This window comes from Mesoplodon densirostris, chromosome 8, assembly GCF_025265405.1.
Source record: "Mesoplodon densirostris isolate mMesDen1 chromosome 8, mMesDen1 primary haplotype, whole genome shotgun sequence".
Lineage (NCBI taxonomy): Eukaryota > Metazoa > Chordata > Mammalia > Artiodactyla > Ziphiidae > Mesoplodon > Mesoplodon densirostris.
The window spans coordinates 3,096,036-3,116,661 of record NC_082668.1 but is presented as its reverse complement, the minus strand read 5'-3'; the positions used below and the strand labels follow the sequence as shown (position 1 = coordinate 3,116,661).

Sequence of the window (20,626 nt, the reverse complement as noted above, 5' to 3'; positions counted from 1 at the left end):
GTGCCTCAGTGGCTCCTTTAAAGCAGCCACAGTGTGGCTGACTGGGCCATGAGCAGAGCTTCCGGCAACTGCACGTGGTCCACGCTCCACGTGTCCGCGTGCCTGTTGCTGTGCTGCTAGTGGTGCTTGTTTTCAGGTCTTCTCTAACGCCCGCCCCACAGGCTCCCCTGACTAGCCCAGCCCACAGCGGCTCTCCCTCTTAAGTGAGCCCGCTGCACGGGTGCTCCGTGTCACTCAGCTTGGCGCCGCAGTTTTGTTTTGCTATATTTTTACCTGAGTGTGGGCAAGCCAGGCCTGTGAGCCAAAGCCCACCCCAGGCCAGTTGTTGTGCAGCCCTCGAGCTGAGAATGGTTTGTGCATTTTTAAAGGGCTGTTTAAAAAAATAAAAAATAAAACAGTACATGACAGAGGCCTGTAGCCCAAAGCCCCAAGTACGTAGCGCCTGGCCCTTTTCAGAGAGAGTTTGCCAACCCCCGATCTACAAGGTTATCTTGGCAGGGATTGTGTTTTTCCTGCCCTTAAGTTTAAAATTTGCATAGAGTGTAATTTCCAGTGTGCTGTAAATATTGACATTTAAAGGAGAAAGTATTATTTGACTCTTTAAAATGTTTCCAGTAGAATCTAAATACCATGGCTACACCCACCATCATGCATTAAAAAAATACATATATATATGAACAAGCTCCACTTTAATGGTTGGAAAATGTTCGTGGCTGCTTTTTCTCCTTGCACCCATGTATTTTTGTTTCACTTGTCTCATAGAATTTTATCCTGATATAAACATTCCTCTGCCTATAAGAATTTTTTCACCCTGTCGTACTGTTTCGTAACTATTATAGTTAATTATTTCAGAAGTTCCTATCACCGTGAGACTCCTGGGTGTTGAGCATGTTCTTCTGAACGATTGCTGCCATTGTTTGTACCAGCTCCTGGCTCCCGCTTTTCTTCTGTTGCTGCCACTGCCCTTCCTGTCCCGTCTCCTGACCCAAGTCGGGGATGCCTCAAGGCTTTGCACTGTCCTTGGACCTCCATAGTCAGGTCCTTGGGGACCTCGCCAGCTCATGAAATCTGGATGCTCCTATACACAGCTCCTGAACTTCGCATGCAGCCCTGACCTCTCCCCTACACTCCAGAAAGCTCTACCCAGAAAGCTCTGTCGGCTGCCGATCAGGGTCTCCACTTGGTTGTTGACGTGAAATCTCAAATTAATCTCAAGTCCGACGTTGGACTTGGCGCACCTGTGCCCTCTGCAGTCTTTTTATCTTCGAGGTGACGGCTCTGCCCTTCTCCATTGCAGGGTCAAACAGCGCAGCGCTTCGACTCCTTTCTTCCCCGCCCCACCCCTAATCTGCCAGCAAATCCTGGTGTTGCTACCATCACAGTATCTCTACTCCAGCTGCTCCTGCACCTCCTCTGCTCAGGCCCCTCTTGTGGCTCCCTGCCCTGCTGAATAAAAGCCAGCGCACTTGACAGTGGCCGGCGAGGCCGGGGCTGCTACCTCTGCAGCCGCGGCTTCCCCTTCCCCTGCCTCACCTTCTGGCCTCTGCGTGTTCCCTGAATGCATCAGGCCCTCTCACGGGTCTCTCACCACGCTTCCACACCTGGAGTGTTCCTCTCCCGGGTACCCTCCGTTTTCAAGCCTTCACTCTCAGACCTCCCTATTTAAAATTGCAGCTCCTCCCACCTCCTGGCCCCTCAGCTCTTTTTCACTTTCTGTTATATGATTAACTTACTTACTTTGTTTCTTCCCACTAGAATGTAAGCTTCATGAGGGCAGGAAGGTCTCTTGCTGGTGGTGCCTGGAACAGTGCCTGACACATAGTCGCGTTCATCAAATGTTTGTTGGATAAATAGTGATGGTTACTAAACAAAATAGCATTTCATCGGAAATGTATCTGAGAATGAGAGGCTACTCTTAGCATTTTTCTGATTTAGTTGATGTGCTTGTGAACGATGTTACTTAATGCCAGAAAGAAGGGGTCAGTATCAGTTTTATTCCTTCCTTTTGTCTTGGTAGGTGTAGACACTGAGAGCTGCTTGTTCATATAAATAAGTAGGCAAGCACGGAAGGTGTTTGTTGTCACTACGTCTTTGTGTCCCTGGACTTCAAAGTTAGGGGCCAAAAATCATACAAGGTATTTTACTGTGGTCTTTCAGCTGATTACTAGATTAGGTTCCTTCTTATATTTTGTTGAAAGCAAAGAGTTGGGAACCACCTGGTTGGAAAATGGCTTTACAAACCCAGTCATCAGAATCCCTTTGTCGCATTTTCCGAGGTACGCACCAAAACCACTTTCCTAAGACCTGCCAACTGACCGCTAATCATACCCATCATTCTTCACTTGACGGCCTCTCATGTTACCTGAAATATTCAGAAAGCATTGAGAAAATTGTGATATTAATTTCTTCATACCCCTACCAATATAATATTAAAAACTTAGGCTTTACAAAAACTCGTGGCTGCAGATTTAGCTTATTCAGTGTATCAGAAATTTCTGCCTTGTGCATCAATAGGCAGGACCAGTTCTAACTGCCCAGACTCCCTCTTTGGCAAAGGCTCTAAATTAAGATGTGTCTCCAACAGCTACCTTACTTCGAGTTTAACCCCTAGTGGAGAGGTGAGGTGTGGGGCTGGCACCACGCGGGGGAAGGCACGGGCCTCTTGCTTCTTGGCACCCTCTTTGCTTGCGTCTCGTGGGGGTGAGGCATTCTGTTCCAGTAGTCCCATGATTGACGGTACTAAATGAAATCTAATCATCCCTGCCATCGGGCTCCACGGTGTGTCTAACTTCCAGACATTCCAGCTTGAACTGGGACATCTTATCTTTAATGCCATGCTTTGCCCTTTACAGAAATGGGTGTAAGATAGGGAAAGACACAGCCCCACATGGTGCCTCGATTCAAGGAGCTTTACTCTGACCAGTGCATCACACCTTGGTGCAGTGCATCATAGGAAGAGGCTGGATGAGCAGTAGGCCTTCTTTTACAAGTGGGAGAAAGACAGTGGAAGGGGAGTTGGGAAGGGACAGCTGGCGGGACTCCTTGACCTCACAAGTACTGCTGGGCAGACTCATTTCATGATAGGGCACTCACGGACACTGGCCGTCTAGAAGTGGGTTCTCTTAAAGCCGTCAGTGCCCACAGACCCCGTGGAGAGTGTGTCCTCCCCACAGTACCCGTACCCTGGCTGGAAGACACTGGCATATGGTTCCTGGCAGGAAGGGGGGAGTAGGCTCCAGGGCACAGAGGGCTCCCTGTGTAACACAGCGAGATAAGGCGAGTTCTCACTGCGGGACAGACATAAATGTTGACGCAATCTCAACGCCCTTAAAGAAGAAAAATGGTTTTTTAATGGTGGCTGGTTTGAGACCAACAACTTCCTATTAAATGTTCGTTTTATATAAAAAGCTGAGGGAAGTGATAAATGAAATATTGCTGATTTGTTCACGATGATAATATTTTAGAGGAAGTTGAACATTCGTTTTAAAGATGGTGGTAATTTTATCAAATTGTGAAGTTCAGAGTAATTTAACTCCTGTTGGGGGCATTCATGCTGGAGCGCCCTCTGTTGGCAGCCACACCAGCAGCGCTTGCAACTCAGCCGAGCCCACCGCGGGCGGACTCCAGGAGAGGCAGAGAGGTGGGCGGCGCAGCGAGGGAGTGGGACTGAGCTGTGGGGTCTGCAGACCTGGGGGGGGGGCGGGGGGGCACGGCGGTGCCGCTCTGACCCTGGACATTCTTCTGCGTACCCTCCAGCCCCTTTCCAGAGGGCCTGCTCTGTTCTGAAGGCTGTACCAAGCACTCGGCCAGCCAGCCCACAACTGCTGACCGGGCACAGTTGCTGAGACGGTGATTTTGTCTGTCTGGTTCACTGCTGTGTCCCCGGCCAGGGTCTGGAGCAGGGCCTGGCAGAGGGTCCATGCTCAGTCAGTGTTTACCCAGTGACTGGAAGCCACGTGCCAGGCACCGGGAAAAAAGCAGTCAACACAAGCCTGCCTCCCCCGTGGAACTGACCTCTCATGGGGAGACCAGCGGCAAACAGGTGACCAAGCGCTGAAGCAAGGTGGTTACCTGTCATGAGCTGTGCTTGAGGGGAGGCACTGGGTGCTGCGGGCCGGGATCGAGGGGCTGAGCGGAGGGAGGGGGCCAGTCTCCCAGGGGAGGCCTCCCCTTTCCCCGAGGGCGCATGGCCAGTGAGGAGAGCACTGCAGGCGCCAGTCAGTGTGGGCTGACTTGTAACCATCAGGTCAGGGGCGAGGCTGGTGAAGTAACAAAGGAGCCGTGCAGTCCTCTTTTTCAACTCTTAATTCTCTGTATTTGCCATATGCTAACATAGTGTTTGCCTTTTGTTTCCTTTTTTTTTTTAATTTAAAGGATTTTTTTGTTTTGTTTTGTGTTTTTTGATAGATGAGGGTTACTACCAGGGTGGAAAATTTCAGTTTGAAACTGAAGTTCCTGATGCGTACAACATGGTGGTGAGTAGCCCGCTCTTGAGCCGTTGTTCCCCCTTCTTGTGGCGGGTGGCCGTCACAGGGCCCGGCAGTCCCCCTGCGTTGTGTCCGAGTGCAGCCCACCCGGTCCTGGGACTGAGCACGAAATGGCTGACATTTGTGTGGTTAATGCCCCTCATCAGCACTATTGAGAGTTTTAGTGGAGAGGTTCCTTTTCTCAACAAGTGTTTGCGAGTACCGTGTGCCAGTGCGTGCTGGGGTGCAGCTCTGCCAAGGCTGGAATTACCGCCCCGAGGCTGGCACCTTTACAGGGGGCTGCTTGGGTATTTCATGCAAATCTTGTTAGATGCTGGCGCTGGAGAAAAGAGCATTTTATTTAAAACTGTAGTTCTGTTTATGGTATAACACCACAATTCCAGAAGTGTATAAAATGTGCGTTTTAGAATTTTGGAAAAGAATAATGACCTGTAGTTTCAAATTATGAGTGACTTACACCCCTAGCTACGTGGTGATCCCCCCGGGACCCTCCCAGTAATAACCGTGCCAGGTGCTGTCACACCTGTCTTTGCTTTTAAGGAACGTGCTGACCCATTAGGAAGGTGAGAGAAAGTGTAGAAAGTTATCATAAAATGATAGAAGTGGTAAGTAGCAGACAGTGATATTGGTTAATAATAGGAAAATGCTTTAGAGGAATTCAGAGAAGGAAGGGAGAGGGTCACTTTTGGAAAGTGGTCGGGGCCAGTCAAGCTCCTGAGGAGAGCTAGAATTGGAGTCGTCCTGCCTAGGGTTGGCTCACGCACAACTGGGGCGGGTGTCCTAGGTGACGAGGACGTCTCTGCAACTGTGTCAGCAGGTATGGAAATGAGAGCTGGCCACCTGTGTACAGGTCAAGTTGACCAGGTCTACTTGAATGAAGAATCAGGGTTGGGGAATAGTGGAGAGGTGAGAAAACTCAGATTTGGGGGTTTGGGGGCATTTTCCCTGTGGCTGTGAGAAATCACTGAAGGCTCGGGACAGCACCGCACACCCCTGAGTCGGGCGCTGGAGTGGGCATGGTACGCGGGCCCTCTCCGTCCCTGAGCTGCCGAGGTTGGCACGTGGCCAGCTCTGCCGATGTTATGTACATCATTTCCCCCCTGATGTTCCTCAGCCTTCTCTGGCCTGTCGACTAGGAAAGAAAAATCTGACGGTGAAGTTCAGTCTCCTGTTAACCTGAGGCTGTGGGAATCGGGCACAGCGTGTGTCCCGTTGCTTCCCCTGCAGTAACTGCTCCCTCCTTTCTGACAGTGGGAATCGCCTGCTCCCCGCGACCTCGGCCCATCTCCACCGCCCAGGTCCAGTTCGGTGGCTGTAACACTTGTTTGTTTAAAGCCAAACTTTCATCTATGGAAATTGATCTTTACTGGGCTACTGTATTAAACGTTCTTTTGGAAACGTAATTTATGAGGATGGAAGAGTTAGCAATCCAAGAAAAACAAAAAATAAATTTAATTTTTAAGTGAAGACAGGAAAATATGCATTTCAGGTCTTTGTCAATCCAGCCAGCCAGCCACCCGCTGAGACTTGCCCTATTTCCCTGATCACCAACAGGGGAACCTGGCCTGACACAGCACTGCACTCCCTCAGGTGAGAGCAGTTGGAGAACTTGGTTTAAGTGCACATAGTAAGGATTTGGGGCTGTTTTGAGGGTTTCTGGAAACAGCCCGACGTGCGGTACTTAAAACTCTAGACTCTCTAACCTTCTGGACATATGCCATATCTGTGGGTTACTCATCTAAAGAATGTTAAAATTAAAGGGCGGTGAGTTTGTGACAGTCTTCAGAAAAGCAGTGAATTTGGCGGGGCTGAGAACCGTAGTTCGGGTGCGTCGGCAGCATTTAGTGGCAGAGTGTCTTTTTCCCAGTGTGAGGAGAAAGCCAAACCTCGGAAACGTCAAGGAAGGAACAGAGGTTTGTTGAGGGCTCCTGTGTGTCAGGTGCTTCCCGTCAGTTTTACCTTACGTCACTCTCCAGTAGTTCTCTCGGTGACATTAATGTTCATACCTTTACCCATCAGGAAGTTAGGGCTCAGAAAGGTAAAGTTAAGAACTTGTTGGCTTTGCCGGTCTAGGTGGCTCAACTGCCCAAGCTGATTCTTGTCCAGAGCTGCCCGGCTTCCTAATGTGTGCCCTTCCCACCGCCCCTGGGGGCCACTTGGTAGTGAGAAGATGTTTGTCCTACGGCCCCGTTTAAGAAGCAGACGAGTAGGAGGTGAACTGCACAGAGGAGAGAAAGCCACTGAGCCTCAGAGTCACTGTTCCTGTATTAATTGGTGGCGTATAAAGACCTTACATGTTTATGGTTTAGTTTCTGTCTCCTTTGGAAAATTTCTGAATGATGGGCTAGTCCTGTTTCATCAGGAAGGAGACCCGTGTTCTCCGGCCAGGAAGCACTGAGAGGCCAGGCCCTCGGGGCTGTATCCACACGCCACCCTACCGCGGGGAGGGCCTCTCTGCCTCTCACCCAGGCTAGAGGTGGCGCAGCCGCCTTAGCAGCAGGCCGGTGAGGGTCACAAGCTCACGCCGGGCGCACAGGGCAGCCCTGCCCCCAGGGAGCGTGAGGTGAAGTGCTTCACTGATACAGAGGTAGTTGTGTTCACCTTTTCTGCGGTTAAGCTTTATCTACAGAATTCTCCTTAGACCATCTGCTCCCTGAAGGAAGAGTCTGGAGGTGTCTTAATCTCCCTGTATTTCCAGTACTGGGCGGGGGCTGCCACACCAGGCATGCCGCGCACATTTGTCCAGTGCTTGGCATGCTCTCTGCCCCCCAACAAGTTTATGGTGTTGCAGATTCAACCAGCATAGGAAAATACATAGGTTACAGGCAAATGGGGTAGAGATTATGAGAGCAGACCTTAAGGAATTCATGTTTCAACTGGATGAGGAGATACAGCCAGTTTTTAGCAAGTCAGCCTGAAAGGGCTTTGTGGAGCTTTCTCAGGATTCATTTGCTCTAATGCCATAATTTACATGATTTCTGTACTTAATAAGGAATTTTTTTTTAACCCCTAACACTTAATAGTTCCTATAATTAAGGTCAGTTATTAAGGTTGTGAATGAAAACCTTTGAAGCAGTAAAGTAGATCATTATTTTAGAATAAGCTTTTTTAGAAAAGAAAGAATACACCTATTTGGTATCCCCCACCCCTCACACCCCTCTGCCCCAGCAGCTGAAAGGCAGATATTTCCTCTGGATCTTTGTCCTTTTTTCCCTGAACTTTATCTCACAGTTTCCAGCTGCCTCATAATTTCTCTCAGTCCTAGAAATAGGCTGCAATGATTGACTGACGTTTAATGAGCTCCTAAAATGCTCTGGGTTCTGTGTCAGACACTGTAGGCTGGAGAGGAGAGTCGAGCGGCCTTTGAAGAAGCTCAGTCTCTGGACACAGACACAGAAACAGTGACGAACCAAGGTGATGGGGATGCCCAGAGGAGGAGGAGGCCTGAGTGCAGATGGCAGCTTGGCTGTGATGGGACACAGTCCCAGGCCTCATGATGCTCCCATGGCACTTTGCTGTGAGTGGTCAGAGGAAACCGTGTGCTGAAGCAGGAGAAAGGAATGCGGCTTTTCTCTCCCCCTGGAAGTGAGGTTATGTGATGCGACCAAATCGAGTAATGTGACCGTGACCAGCCCTGAAAGGGGTCAGGAAGGGCTGCCCTGCCACGTTTCCAGAAGGAGGAGAACCGGAGGTACCACAAGTAACACTTGAATACCCAGTCGCCCCTCTTCTTTTTATGTAATTTATTATACTCTGTGGAAAATTGAGAAAATACCACTATGCAAAAATAGAATATTAATCACCTGTTATCTCTCCATCCAGAGATGATCACCGTTAACTTTTTGATGTATGTTATGCACAATATATATATAATCATACATATGAGTGGGATCACGCTACACATAGCTTGGTAACTTGGGGTTTTTTAACATTATAGTATAGGCCAATATGTCATCATATCGTGAGAACATATGTTCTCATGCCAATTAATATATAATTACATCATCATTAGTAAGAACACTTAACTGTATGATGTATCATGGTTTTAAACTAATCCTTTATAGTTGATCACTGGCTGACCAATATTTTGATTATATGAGCCAGACTTTATGTAAAGGGCAAAATAGTAAATATTTTAGGCCTTGTGGACCATATATGGTCTCTGTCATATATTCTTTTTTTAAAACAACCTTTTAAAACTGTAAAGGCCATGCTTAGATCATAGACCACGTGAAAACAAGCCTGGCCTTATTTGGTCCATGGGCTGTAGTTTACTGACCCCTGGAATAAGCAGAGCTGTGACACATGTCCTAGACAACGGCTTGTGCATGCTTGCCTCTGTCTTTGGATAAATTCTTAGAAGTGGAATTACAGGTACTGAGTAGCTGATGCTAATTTTAAGGCGTTTTATCAGAACTGTCCAGTTACCCTCCAGAGAGCTTTTCCAGTCGACATCCCCACCATCAGTGTGTGAAAATTCCCTTTTTCCTAAACCCTTACCAACATGGGATATTTTCATTATTTTTTTTCTTTTTGCTATTTTGGGAGGAAATAAATGGTATCTAAATGTCATTTGAATTTTCATTTCTTAAATAAGTGGGATGCTAAATTTTTTTCCTACTTATTAGCTCTTTATGTCTTTTATGAGCTGTTGTTATGTGCTTAGCCCTTTTTTTCTGTTGAGGTTTTTTTTTTATTATAAGAGTTCTTATATAGAAATTATATGAAACTTTTTTCTTAGTTTACTTTGCTGTGCTGTAAACATTTTCCTGTTTTTCATTTTTTTTGTTGTTCTATAGAAGTTTCTGTTTTTTTGTTTCACCACTGTAGTCAAATCTACTTTTCCTTATTGAATTTTTCATGCTGTGAAATGCTTAAAACAGGCCCTCAGACCCCAAGATAACTCATCCACGTTTTCTTCTAGTCCTCTTAGAGTTCTGTGTCGTTTATGTGGAATAAAGCTCTAAGTGAGTATCTAACTGTACTTTTCCGAATGGTTAGCCAGTTGTCCACTGAAGAATCCCTGCTTCCCCATTGATTTGCACTGCAGTCTTTGTCATATACTAAACCCTTAGCTGTGTGATGGGATGGCTAGTTATGCCACCACTGAGGTAGGAGGTGGAGCTGGTATTTCTTGGTCTGGCTTTGTGGGTGGTAAGGGTCTACAAGAATGGTTCACTTTGGAAAGCGTGTGTCAGAATCCAGGACCACAGTTCTGGTGCAGTGGTTTGCTCTCTTTGTGGGGGACCGCTGTTACGAGGGCCATTGGCCCGGGAGGCGGCTGCACCAACATCTAACTGTGGACGGTGTGAAGGGACAAGGAGGAGAGGGGCAAGTGCAGTCGGACCCTTGGAGCCGCGTGGACACTCGGCGGGGCGACTGTGTGTCGGGGCCTCAGAGGAGGGAGGGGGTGAGCCTTCCGTCCCATCAGATACTGAGTCGGTGACGCGTTCTACCCAGTAGGTTACCTGTGTTCAGTGTTCATTAGAGAGATTTACCAATATGTACAGCGCCAGTGAGGCTGGCCTTCCCTCTTCAGCCTGAAGGCCTTGCTGACAGTGCAGACCATGCTAGCATTCCTTCTGTGGAATGCATTCCTATTTACTTGCAGAAAAGCAAATTAGCATATTCAGTTGATTTCAACTCGCTGAACCTAAATTCTGTAATCCTCAGACGTCTACATCCGCATGGTTGGATTAATCATTTGGGGGAGTGTAGGTGACATGACATATTTGATATTCTGATGTCATGATGTTTTGAAATCAGGAAGAAAACTTAGGAGGGTACTGAAAAATATATTTGTTTTATACAAATAAGAAGCTGAAACTATTAGAGTACTATTAGAGTACTAGAAATAGTACAGGAGAAGATCTGGATGGTGAAATATTTTCTAGATTGGTATCAAAGATAAAAATTTGATGGCAAAGATTTCGTATCTGTGAGATGACCTGTCTGGTGAGATTCTGTGAGACAACTGTCAAGTTCCTCAAAGCAAGGCCACCTCGCAGTGGAACTGGGCCTGGGGAAGAGGCGCACCCGCTGCAGGTGGGGTGGGCTCGCAGCCTTTCTGGAGGCAAGGGTACTTGGCGCTGAATCCGCAGCCTGCTCTCTGGCCAGCCCCTCCCCTTCCTAGCCTTCATCCTGGGGAAATATTTCATGTGGATGCGAATGAAGACAGCATTGATTTAGCAGGTTTGTAGTGGAAGTGGGAAGCAACCTAAACGTCCAGTAATAGGGAACTGGCTTGTTAAATACTAGTGTTTGTACCGTGGAATGCATAGAAGCCCAGAGTCATCTGAAATGGTGACAAAAATTAATGTGGAAAAGAAATATATAGCACATTTCCCTACTTCTATAAAGAAAAATGAATGTGCATCACACACACCTGTGTGTCGCCTAGAAAAGAGGCTCCAAAATATGCATCAGGTATTAACAGAGATTATTTCTGGGTAGAGTTTTATATATCTCTATATCTATATACATAGATATCTTTCCTTTTTGTTTTTTTCTTAGATGAGTATGGATTGCTTTTAAAACAGTAATATTAAAAGAACAATTTTATCCAAACATGCTTCACCCTAAGTAATGTTGATGTGCCTTATTCCCATGTACTTGTTTTCATTCTCTCTCCCTCCTTTAAGTATAAAGTGGACTAGGATTTGCATCTAGAAGAAAGTAAATGACAATAATGCCTTCAGAAACACCCACAGAGGAAACCAACGCTGCTGTGAGGGGCAATATTTCAGCCGCAGCTCAGCAACGTAGCGTCAAGGAGGCCGTGGGCTCCCGTAGGCAGTGGGGCCTGGAGGGTGCAGCGCTCCTCCCCGGAGGGCACTGTGGCTCCTCCTGCACAGCCTAGGCACAGGCGGGGTCAGAGGATGCAGAAGCCCAGCCGCCGGCACCAGCCGCCGGCAGCCCCGGGGCCTGTAGAGGGGTCCTGTTAGGGGTTAGGGCAGGCTTTACCCGTGAGAGCAGCACGGTGCGTGCAGTGTGCAGGGGTGACGGAGCCGGTGCCTGATGAGCCAAGTGAGCGGTGAGACAGGCACTAGGCGGGGTACATGGAAGGCTCTGGAGAGCCTGTGACCTCTTCCTTCTGTGTTGCAGCCTCCTAAAGTGAAATGCTTGACCAGGATCTGGCACCCCAATATCACAGAGACAGGCGAGATATGTCTCAGGTGAGTTTATCTCCATTCCCGTCTTCCGTGTTGTGAGGACCATGTGTGAGTGATGGGCTTTCTACGTGGTATCTCCCCCGAGGGGAGATTTTGAGGCTGGGCCAAGGTTAGGGAGGCTTCTGGCTGCACTCAAGTAACTGGAGTGGCCTCCCAGCTTCCCCAGCCCAGCCCGGCCTCTGCAGTCCACCCAGGTGCCCCCTTCTGAGGGCCCTTACCCTTTTCCCTCCATGTGGCTGATTTTAGCTAAGAAGGGAAAATGTGAGTAATGGAATCCAGGGTGGGAGAAATGTGGATGGGAGGCTTCAAAAGACCCAAGCACTTGTATTTAAATGTCTTCTCTTTCCCAAAATAGTCTTGATGCGCATAGGAGCACTTTACATAGCGGATAAGCTTTCCCAGTTGTGCCTGGGTCCCCACCCTTCCAATGGCAGATGGTCAGGGGTCAGTGACTTCCTGCCTCTTAAGCTTGCTGGTCACTAACGTAGAGAACTGGAGGAGTTGTGTGGGGTGTTGGTGGTTGTCGTTTTTAAGTAAATTTAGCTTGTGGGCTTTATTTTTCTGCCTCTTGCGCTTTCTCTGGTAGGGCAGTGAGGTCAACTTGTAGGGGCTCTGGTGCTGGAGCCCCGGGCCAAGCCCCAGCCCCACCGCTGCCAGCTTCGGGACTGCGGGAGCCTGGAGAGCAGGCAGACAGGGCTTCTCCGGCGTGTCCTTTGCTTTCTTACTGTGATCTAGTCCCTCCTCAGGCCCTGCCTCTGTATCCTGTCCTTTTACCCTCTTCTCCCGACACGTGCACTGTGACCGCTCCTCCCTGCGAGGACGACGATTAGGACTCATTTCCCCATTTTATTTTGTATGTGGAGCCCCCTTTTCTTTCATATCAGCTTCATTTTTTAATAGATAGTTAACGGGGATTCCCTGGTGGTCCAGTGGTTGGGTCTCCATGCTCTCACTGCCAAGGACCCAGGTTCAGTCCCCGGTTGGGGAACCACGATCCCGCCCCCCAAAAAAAGATAGTTAAAAATACACTTTATAAGTCAGTCATCTTCCCTTTTAAGTATCTGTCCTTTAAGTATTGAAACTTTAAAAATCTGTGATCTTCAGGTCCAGATTGTAAGTGGTTTCTGGTCCGGCCTTGTCTCCCCAGGCTTTTCACCTGTGCCCACTCTCCTGGGGGCTCCCCACACTCCACTTCCTGTCACGTCCCCTTCTCCGGTCAGAATTAGGTCCAGAGAGGGCATTTCTCTACTCACTTTTGCAGTCTTCTGAGAAATCAGATTATTAGCTAAGTATAATAGGAATTTAACAGGTGGTTAAATTTAAATTTGGTTAAATTTGTAGTTAAATTTGGTTAAATTTGTAGCCTGCTACAAAAGACAGAAACTTTAAAGGAAAACCATTGATAGGTTTAGCCACATTAAAATTACAAAAGCACAAAATTGAAAGAGAAAAGATCAGCAAGATTACATCCATTGTATGTAAACAGTCCTTTCAATCAATATGAAAAAGATGTGACATATCCACTGGAAAAATGAGCATTGCCTACAAGTAGGTGATTCATAGAAGGAGAAATACAGTGGGTGGTAAGCATCTGCTTGATGCTCAGTCTCCTTGGTGATCAGAGGACACGTGGAAGCAAGGGGATGCCGCTCACCACTTCTCAGACTGGCAGATACAAAAGCAAAGTGTGTGTGAGAACAGGCTCCCTCATTCCACTGGAGGGTGCGTGTACCTGTACACCTTTCATTGGTCCTTCAGCCATAAGGCCTACATTTAACTTGTATATACCCTCGGACCTGTCAGCTGCACCTCTGGGAATTTAACTGAGGGAAGTAATGTGCCAGGTTTATGTACAAAGACTACCTCTTTGTGAAAAACTAGACAGTGTCCAGCGATGGTTTTGGGCACAGCCGCCTCACGGCATCTCCTGAATAAAGGAAACGACGTGCCTTGCGCTCCATGGGGCCTGGTGTAGTCACAGGGGTGCTTGCTTCTCTTAGTGAGACTTGCCCTGCTCCCACCAAGGGCCCACACCCTGCACTTGGCTCAGGGCCAGCAGTGCTGTGTCTGTGGGATTGGAGGGACCAGAGCCATGAACCCGGCGGTTGCACTTCAGATTTTTTTTCTCCTAGAACCCGAGTTTCCAGTGTAGTCCCTGGGGCATCCTCTGTCCCCTTGCCTGTACCCTCTCTGATGGCCACATGGCTGTCACCTGAGCTCCCTCGGGACCGCCATCTGCTCAGGCTGGGCCTGAACCTCTATGGTGTCACCCTGCCCAGATCTGTGGCCCCCAGACATGGGCACACCTGGCCTCCAGGGGCAGAGGCCTCCTGCTCTGTCTGTGCTTGTTGACAGAGAAGCTCAGAGGGCGCTGACTGGTCGCCCAGTCTGCCCACCTGACTTCCATCAGCTAATGTTGGTTGAGCCCAGACACAGTGGGGAGCAGTTCTCTGCTTTATGGGGTTTGCCAGCTGGTGGGGAGACAGGCATTAAACAAGTAAACAAGCAAGGGTATAGCTGAAATTGCAGTAAGGTCTATAAATGAAAAGGATAAGCTAGATCAGAAATAATTCGTTCTCCTGTCTTAGTAAAGAAGTCTCTCGTTGGATCATATAAACCACCAGGATTGGGCAGTTGGTTCCCAAAAAGTTATTCAAAAGTTGTAGAGATTTTATCTCAACAACTCACTGATACCTCTGCAGGGTGGAAAGACGTCCCCCGGGTAGATGGGAGTAGGGTACATGATGTGAGTTTTCTTTTTAGTGCTCGAAGTAAGCTGTAGGTTAGTTTTATTTATTCTAACTGATCTTCATGGGCAATTAAGATTATGGCATTGATTCAAATTCTGCATATTTGTATTTTCTCCTGATCGTCATTGATTTTTGTGAATTGGAACGTGTTCTGATTCAAAAATTTTCTTAACAGTAACAAGTATGACCTGGAAAGCCTCATATTGACGTGTTAGCTTAGGAGCTGTTAGCTTCAGGTGAAAGCAACAGTGTGATATAATTCAACAATGCCAAGCTCCTTTTTTCACCAGAAGGAAACTAGGCAGTAAGTGGTAATTTTTCAAAGTATGGAATGGTTATTTATACGAGAGTATATGCTGTGCATTTGCAGTTGATAGAACAGTCATGAAAATGACTCTTAGGTCAGCTCACATCACATACCCTTGAGCCCACGTGACCTTCCCTGAGCCCACGGGTGAGCACCTTCCAGAATTTTGTGTTAACCTGCTTTTATTTTTTAAACAGCTGTTAAAATCACGTGCTAGGTGCGCACGTGGGTGTGAGTCCACAGCTCCATGTGGGGGCGCGTGCCCTGGGGCGGGTGCTGCCCTGTGCCTTGGTTTCTCCTCTGTAGCGTGGAACCCCTCCCCCTCTGGTCCTGGGGCGCTGGGTGAGTGTTGGGTCCTGCTGACGCACAAGCAGGAAGCTCTGCTGTCATTGTCACCGTCCTTTTCCGAATGTTAAATCGACAGATGCGCTCTGTGTGTTGTGATTGAAGCATGCTTTTCCCCTGCTGAGTGTACAGTATATAAAAATAACACTCGCGATTAGACTGCAGGACCCGTACAGGCGCGAGGCAGAGAAGGCCTTCTGCAGCGACACAGGAAGCTGTGGAGCCACGGAGGAGAGACGGACTGCCTGAGACATGCGCCTCCGTTCCGACAGAAATCACGCTGAGCAGCTCGCAGGGCTGGAGGCTGCTCCCTGCTGACCGCTGTGCCTTTCTGTGTCTGTTGCAGTTTACTGAGAGAACATTCGATTGATGGCACCGGCTGGGCCCCCACGAGGACACTGAAGGTAGAGTGTCCTTTGCCCACAGCCTCCCCGGATGCCCCTCCGTCGGCAACCAGCCTCCTGTAAGGACAGCGATGTCCACGCTGTCCCGTCTGCATGGGTGGACGGGCCCACGCTGCTCACCCGCCACCCCCCGCCTGGGGCCGCTGGCCAAGCACTGGCCCTGCTCAGCTCCTCGGTCCCCACTCCTCTTCGGTTGGGGGCGGGGATTAGGGTGTCGGGTCCTCTCCTCTCCCCTCTGCCCTTTACCATTTGTGCTTCGGTGGTTTACTGTTTCTACCCTTGTCTTGCTATTCGCCCCAGTCTTTGATAGTTGTCTCCCCCTTTAAGCAGTGGAGACTCGCCAGGCGTGGGTAGAGACGGAGGAAGGAAAGGCTGGATGTTCTGTGTCTGCTCTGAGTTACACTGGACGGAGAAGGGGTGGCAGGGTGCAGCCAGGTGTGCTGCACGGGGGCCCCTCTGCCGGGGCAGGGGGTGGAAAGGGGAGCCACGGGGACTAAATAAGTGGCCCCAGTTGCTTCTCCAACACGGCTTGAGTGGGTTTCAGGGGTGCGTGTCGTGGGTACCCACGTGAGGCTGCCGGCTGTGCTTCCCCTCAGGGCTTTTCCATGGTGCTGTCCATAGGCACCTGCAGTTTCTTCCCATGCCTGACCTTTTATCAGAAGGAGTCGGGACTTTGGGCCAGTGTTCACCTAGTAGTAAGCAGCCACCTGACTTTTGCCATCTTCTTTGACTGAGTCGTGAACTGGGCCCACACGGTCGTAGCCTCTGCCGCCTGCCGAGGGATCGATCCTGCCCAGAACAGCGATCGCCGGGGACTGGGTTTGGGGGCAGCTGTGCTCCCAGCCTGCACTTCAGCACAAAGGCATGGTCTTCTGAGCCAGGCCCGTCTTCCCTGGCGACCGTCCTGCTGCTCTGATGCTGACGGTCCCACCTTTCAACTTGAAAGGGCCGTGGGCGTCCAGTCAGCCTGTTTGTGAAGCTCTGAGAGCTGCGTGGCATATCACACGTGCCGTCTCCCTGCCTCTCTCTCTCGTAACGTTTTTCCACACATGTCCACTTTGGCTCAGTCAGGCATGGATTATAAACGCTGTCCCAACTAAAACCACTCGTAGGTCTAAGTCTGTGCCAGGTGCACAAAAAGCGAGCAATGGCTGGTAACAGAGCTGCTGCGCTGGATGCTGTCCCCCAGGTTGCAAGGGGGAGCCTGAGATTGACTTTCTAGGCCCTACCTTTTTTTTTTTTTTTTTTTTTTTTTTTTTTTGTGGCACGTGGGCCTCTCACTGTTGTGGCCTCTCCTGTCGCGGAGCACAGGCTCCGGATGTGCAGGCTCGCTGCCATGGCTCACGGGCCCAGCCGCTCCGCGGCATGTGGGATCCTTCCGGACTGGGGCACGAACCCGTGTCCCCTGCATCGGCAGGCGGACTCTCAACCACTGCGCCACCAGGGAAGCCCTAGGCCCTACCTTTTAAAATAACTCCTGCAGAAAACTAACCTCCTCCACTATATGCTGACTTAACTGGTTCTTCTCTTAGAGACCATCCCCACCTAAAACTTGTTTTCGTCTTTCTTTCTCATTTCAGGATGTTGTTTGGGGATTAAACTCTTTGTTTACTGTAAGTATGTTGACCAGAATCCCAAGCTTTTCTTGATTCCTCTGCCTCCTGGTTTATAGATCACGTCAAGGATAACACGAGGGAATCAAAACAGTGGCGTGGGCGCACTGAAACCCTCTTTGGCACTTCTGTGAATCAGAAGAGCAGTGAGACAAGAACTGAGGGGGCTTTGGAGCCACACTCTGGGAGGTCCTGGGGCCGGGAGGGGCGGGAGCAGACCGTCCCCACTTCCGCCCTGCTGTCGTGGCCGCCTCGCGCCGGGGGGCCGGCGCGGGCCAGTTCCGCTCGCTGTGGTCTCCTCCACGCAGGCCCCTCTGGGAGCGCCTGGCCCACCTCACACCGTCCGCTCTCACCGGCAGCCAGTCCACAGCTTCCTTCGCTCCCAGGGGCTCGGTTTGGGAGAAGGAGTGTGTAGTCACCAACCTTTAGGCTTTTCACAAACCCAGAACCTTAGAATTATTCTCTTAATCAGTGAAGTTTGCTGTCCTCAGAGAACAGCACCTCTCAGGCAGGGGCTGGAGGGCGGGAAGAGGCATAGGAGAAGGGGAAAGCGGGAAAGCTGGTATTTGGATTTTTTTTTTTTTTTTTTTTTTTTTGCGGTATGCGGGCCTCTCACTGTTGTGGCCTCTCCCGTTGCGGAGCACAGGCTCCGGATGCGCAGGCCCAGCGGCCATGGCTCACGGGCCCAGCCGCTCCGCGGCATATGGGATCCTCCCAGACCGGGGCACGAACCCGTATCCCCTGCATCGGCAGGCGGACTCTCAACCACTGCGCCACCAGGGAGGCCCCGTATTTGGATTTTTACATGTATTATTTGTTCCTTTGAGTTTTGGCTTTTTGATCATAAAGAAGCTCTGAAAGAAATAAGCTTCAGGGATCTGTCTCTGGGCAAAAAAAAAAAAAATCTCTGCTGCTTTTGGTAAAACCTAAGCCCCCCCATGAGAACGAGCCCATCCTGGACAGCCCCCAGGACGGCGGGACTGCTCCCTCACCCTGCCGTCCTCAGCCAGTGAAAAACAGCAGAGCAGAGCCTCAGAGGAGACCCCTAAGTGCCTGCCCCCCTGCCTTCTCGGCTGATGTCACCAGGTGGTCCGGTAACACCTCCTGATTTCAGGACCTGCCGTAATCTCCAGGAGAAGGCAATACCCAAGGGGTACCGGGCCATCTGGACAGTTTTCTGCTGGTCTCAGCCGTTTTGTTGTGATTGTTTTTGGCTTTTCCATTGAAGTGAAGTTTTACTTCTGGAGATGCAGAGGCTGGAGCGTGATTTAAAACCTGCCTGGCAGTTGTGCTGCTTTTCTTTTGAAGGACGTCTGGTGGGTCCCCATCTCTCCAAGCACTCCAAACCTTCCAAATTCTAAAGAGCCCATCAGACTTGCTAATGAAGTCTATAATGGTTATTCCAACTCACATATTCATTTTAGGTAAAATATATGGTAAAGAAGATGAAGAATTCTGTAGGTCTGGTGTAAGTCTTTATATGCACCGGGATTCTCATATAATATGTGCTTTATATTTTTGCCTATTTCTGGGACTTGGAACTAATTTCCCAGCTGTTAATGATCATAGAGATTTATAGTTTTTCCTGGCTGTATTTGTGACATATTGTGTCACACCCATATTTATTTCCAAATCAGGAATACAATCCCCAGATTAAACATTTCTCCTGAGGAGAAATAACAGTTGTCTTTACAATGTTCCATCAATGGATTTGGAAAGCAGTGACTCATCATAACAAATGTTTCTACCCTGATCTTTAAGAGGAGGAATAGGTAGTATAAAGGAAAGACATGGTCTTCAATCTAAAATCCGTCGTTATTCTTGGGGTGGGGGGTGGGGGAGTAACATTCCAGGGCTCTTCTAAGGTGGAAAGGGTCTGGTGCTGGTTCCCCGGGGCCAGGGAGCACTGGCCCCAGTGGTACCATCCTACGTTGTTAGGTCGGGTTGCAGACATCCTTCCTACTGGATTGTGAGCGCCGTGCTTGTGGAGGTGAGTTAAAGGTGAAGGGAGAGTCTAGGCAAAGTCAGAATAGAAACATAGACTTAGAAGGCAGAGTTGTTAATCACAAAATAAAGGAGACAATGAATCTTTAAGGAAAAATGAATAGGATTTTTATTTAGAAATGCTCATAATAAGAGTGGTTTGTCATTCCCCAAGTATCAAAACTAGCATTAGCAATCAGCGTGATCGCTGTTTCCTCACTAAACGGTGGATAATCGTGAGTAAACACATCCCTGCCTTCTTTCAGTGGACCGTTAATCACCATTCTGAAAAAGTATCTCATGTTCAGTGCTCCTGCATCAAAAGGAACTTTAGTTCTCAGGAGGCTTTTCAACTCTGTAGGTCGTTCTGTCATTTGATGAGGTTTCTGTTGCCTGCTTCATAAAATGAAGACTTGCAACAGCAGAAACACAGATTCTTCCCATTGTTTACTTTGAGTTTCTCTCTTTTTAAGGATCTTTTGAATTTTGATGACCCACTGAATATTGAAGCTGCAGAACATCATTTGCGGGACAAGGTAAGCTAGGAACAGGAATATTCTAGGTTGATGTATTTGGTGAAAAGATAGTTACTGCCCCTTGATTAACTAAGTATGAAATTGAGAATGGTGACTAGAATTTAACTAGAATCAAATCCCATTGAATTAAATGGGACTAGAATGTAAAACAATTTATGAGTGATGTATTATAATACATGTGAGTGGTCTCAGAAAAGCGTTTGACCCAAGGTCAGACAGAAGTGTTTTTAGGTGTGGTTTCCTGGTAGAGTTCAGTATGAGTGATCTACAGACCTACAACAGGCGGCTGTCGCTTTACCGCATGACGGCGTAGGAGCACAGAAGGGAGAACGAAGGGTGTTACCGCCCCCCAACCCCCACCCCCACCCCCGCCACCTCCGCCGCCACCCAGCGGGCTGACCGCCCTCCACACCCTCCCAGAGCGCAGGCGCACGCGAGCCCACGGCCATGGGGTCGTGTTTGTTTTGTTGTTGTTCGTGTATTTTCGCTTTTTCCCTCCAAGTCAGTGCATAAACTATCACTCGTTCATTTTAGGAGCTGTTGAATAATATCCCGCGGTGTGGCTCTACTGTACTTTTCTCAAGCATTCTCTTACGGCTGGGCACTCAGGTTTTTCCACGGGATTATTTTCCAGCTACAGACAGCACTGCAGTAAATGCCCTTCATACACACGTCCTTACCGCGTGCGGCACAAGGCACAGGGTCTGGGGCGGGAGCCCGGGAGGCGGCCGGGCCTGCTGAGGCGAGGCTGCTGGAGGTTGTTCGGAGCTGGTCGGGCCTAAGCAGACAGCAGCCCGTTTCGTTTTCTGAGTCACATTCCCTGTGAATCCTTGCCCCGCCCAGGAGTCAGCCACCTAACGCTGCTGGATCGGCTGACGTGGCTCTGAACGTAGGACGTTCTAAAGGCCATCAAGTTGGATCTAAATGCCGTGCTTCATGTTGAGGGCAGCTGCCTCTGTTCATGTAAGACCTACTGTGTGCCAGAGCGCGCGGGCGTTTTAAACGTGCCACGTGTGGTGTTCACCACAG

General features: G+C 49.1%; 1 protein-coding gene across 2 annotated transcripts in view; it reads left to right on the top strand.

The window, feature by feature from the left end:
• The window catches only part of UBE2F (ubiquitin conjugating enzyme E2 F (putative)), a 51,890-nt gene that overhangs the window by 28,880 nt on the left and 2,384 nt on the right, over positions 1 to 20,626 (top strand). For both annotated transcript variants that reach the window (XM_060105780.1, XM_060105779.1), the window contains 5 exons: positions 4,408 to 4,475; positions 11,592 to 11,662; positions 15,408 to 15,465; positions 17,046 to 17,078; positions 19,535 to 19,597. In XM_060105780.1, the coding sequence (XP_059961763.1) occupies positions 4,408 to 4,475; positions 11,592 to 11,662; positions 15,408 to 15,465; positions 17,046 to 17,078; positions 19,535 to 19,597 (293 nt within the window). The remainder of the gene's footprint in view (positions 1 to 4,407; positions 4,476 to 11,591; positions 11,663 to 15,407; positions 15,466 to 17,045; positions 17,079 to 19,534; positions 19,598 to 20,626) is intronic.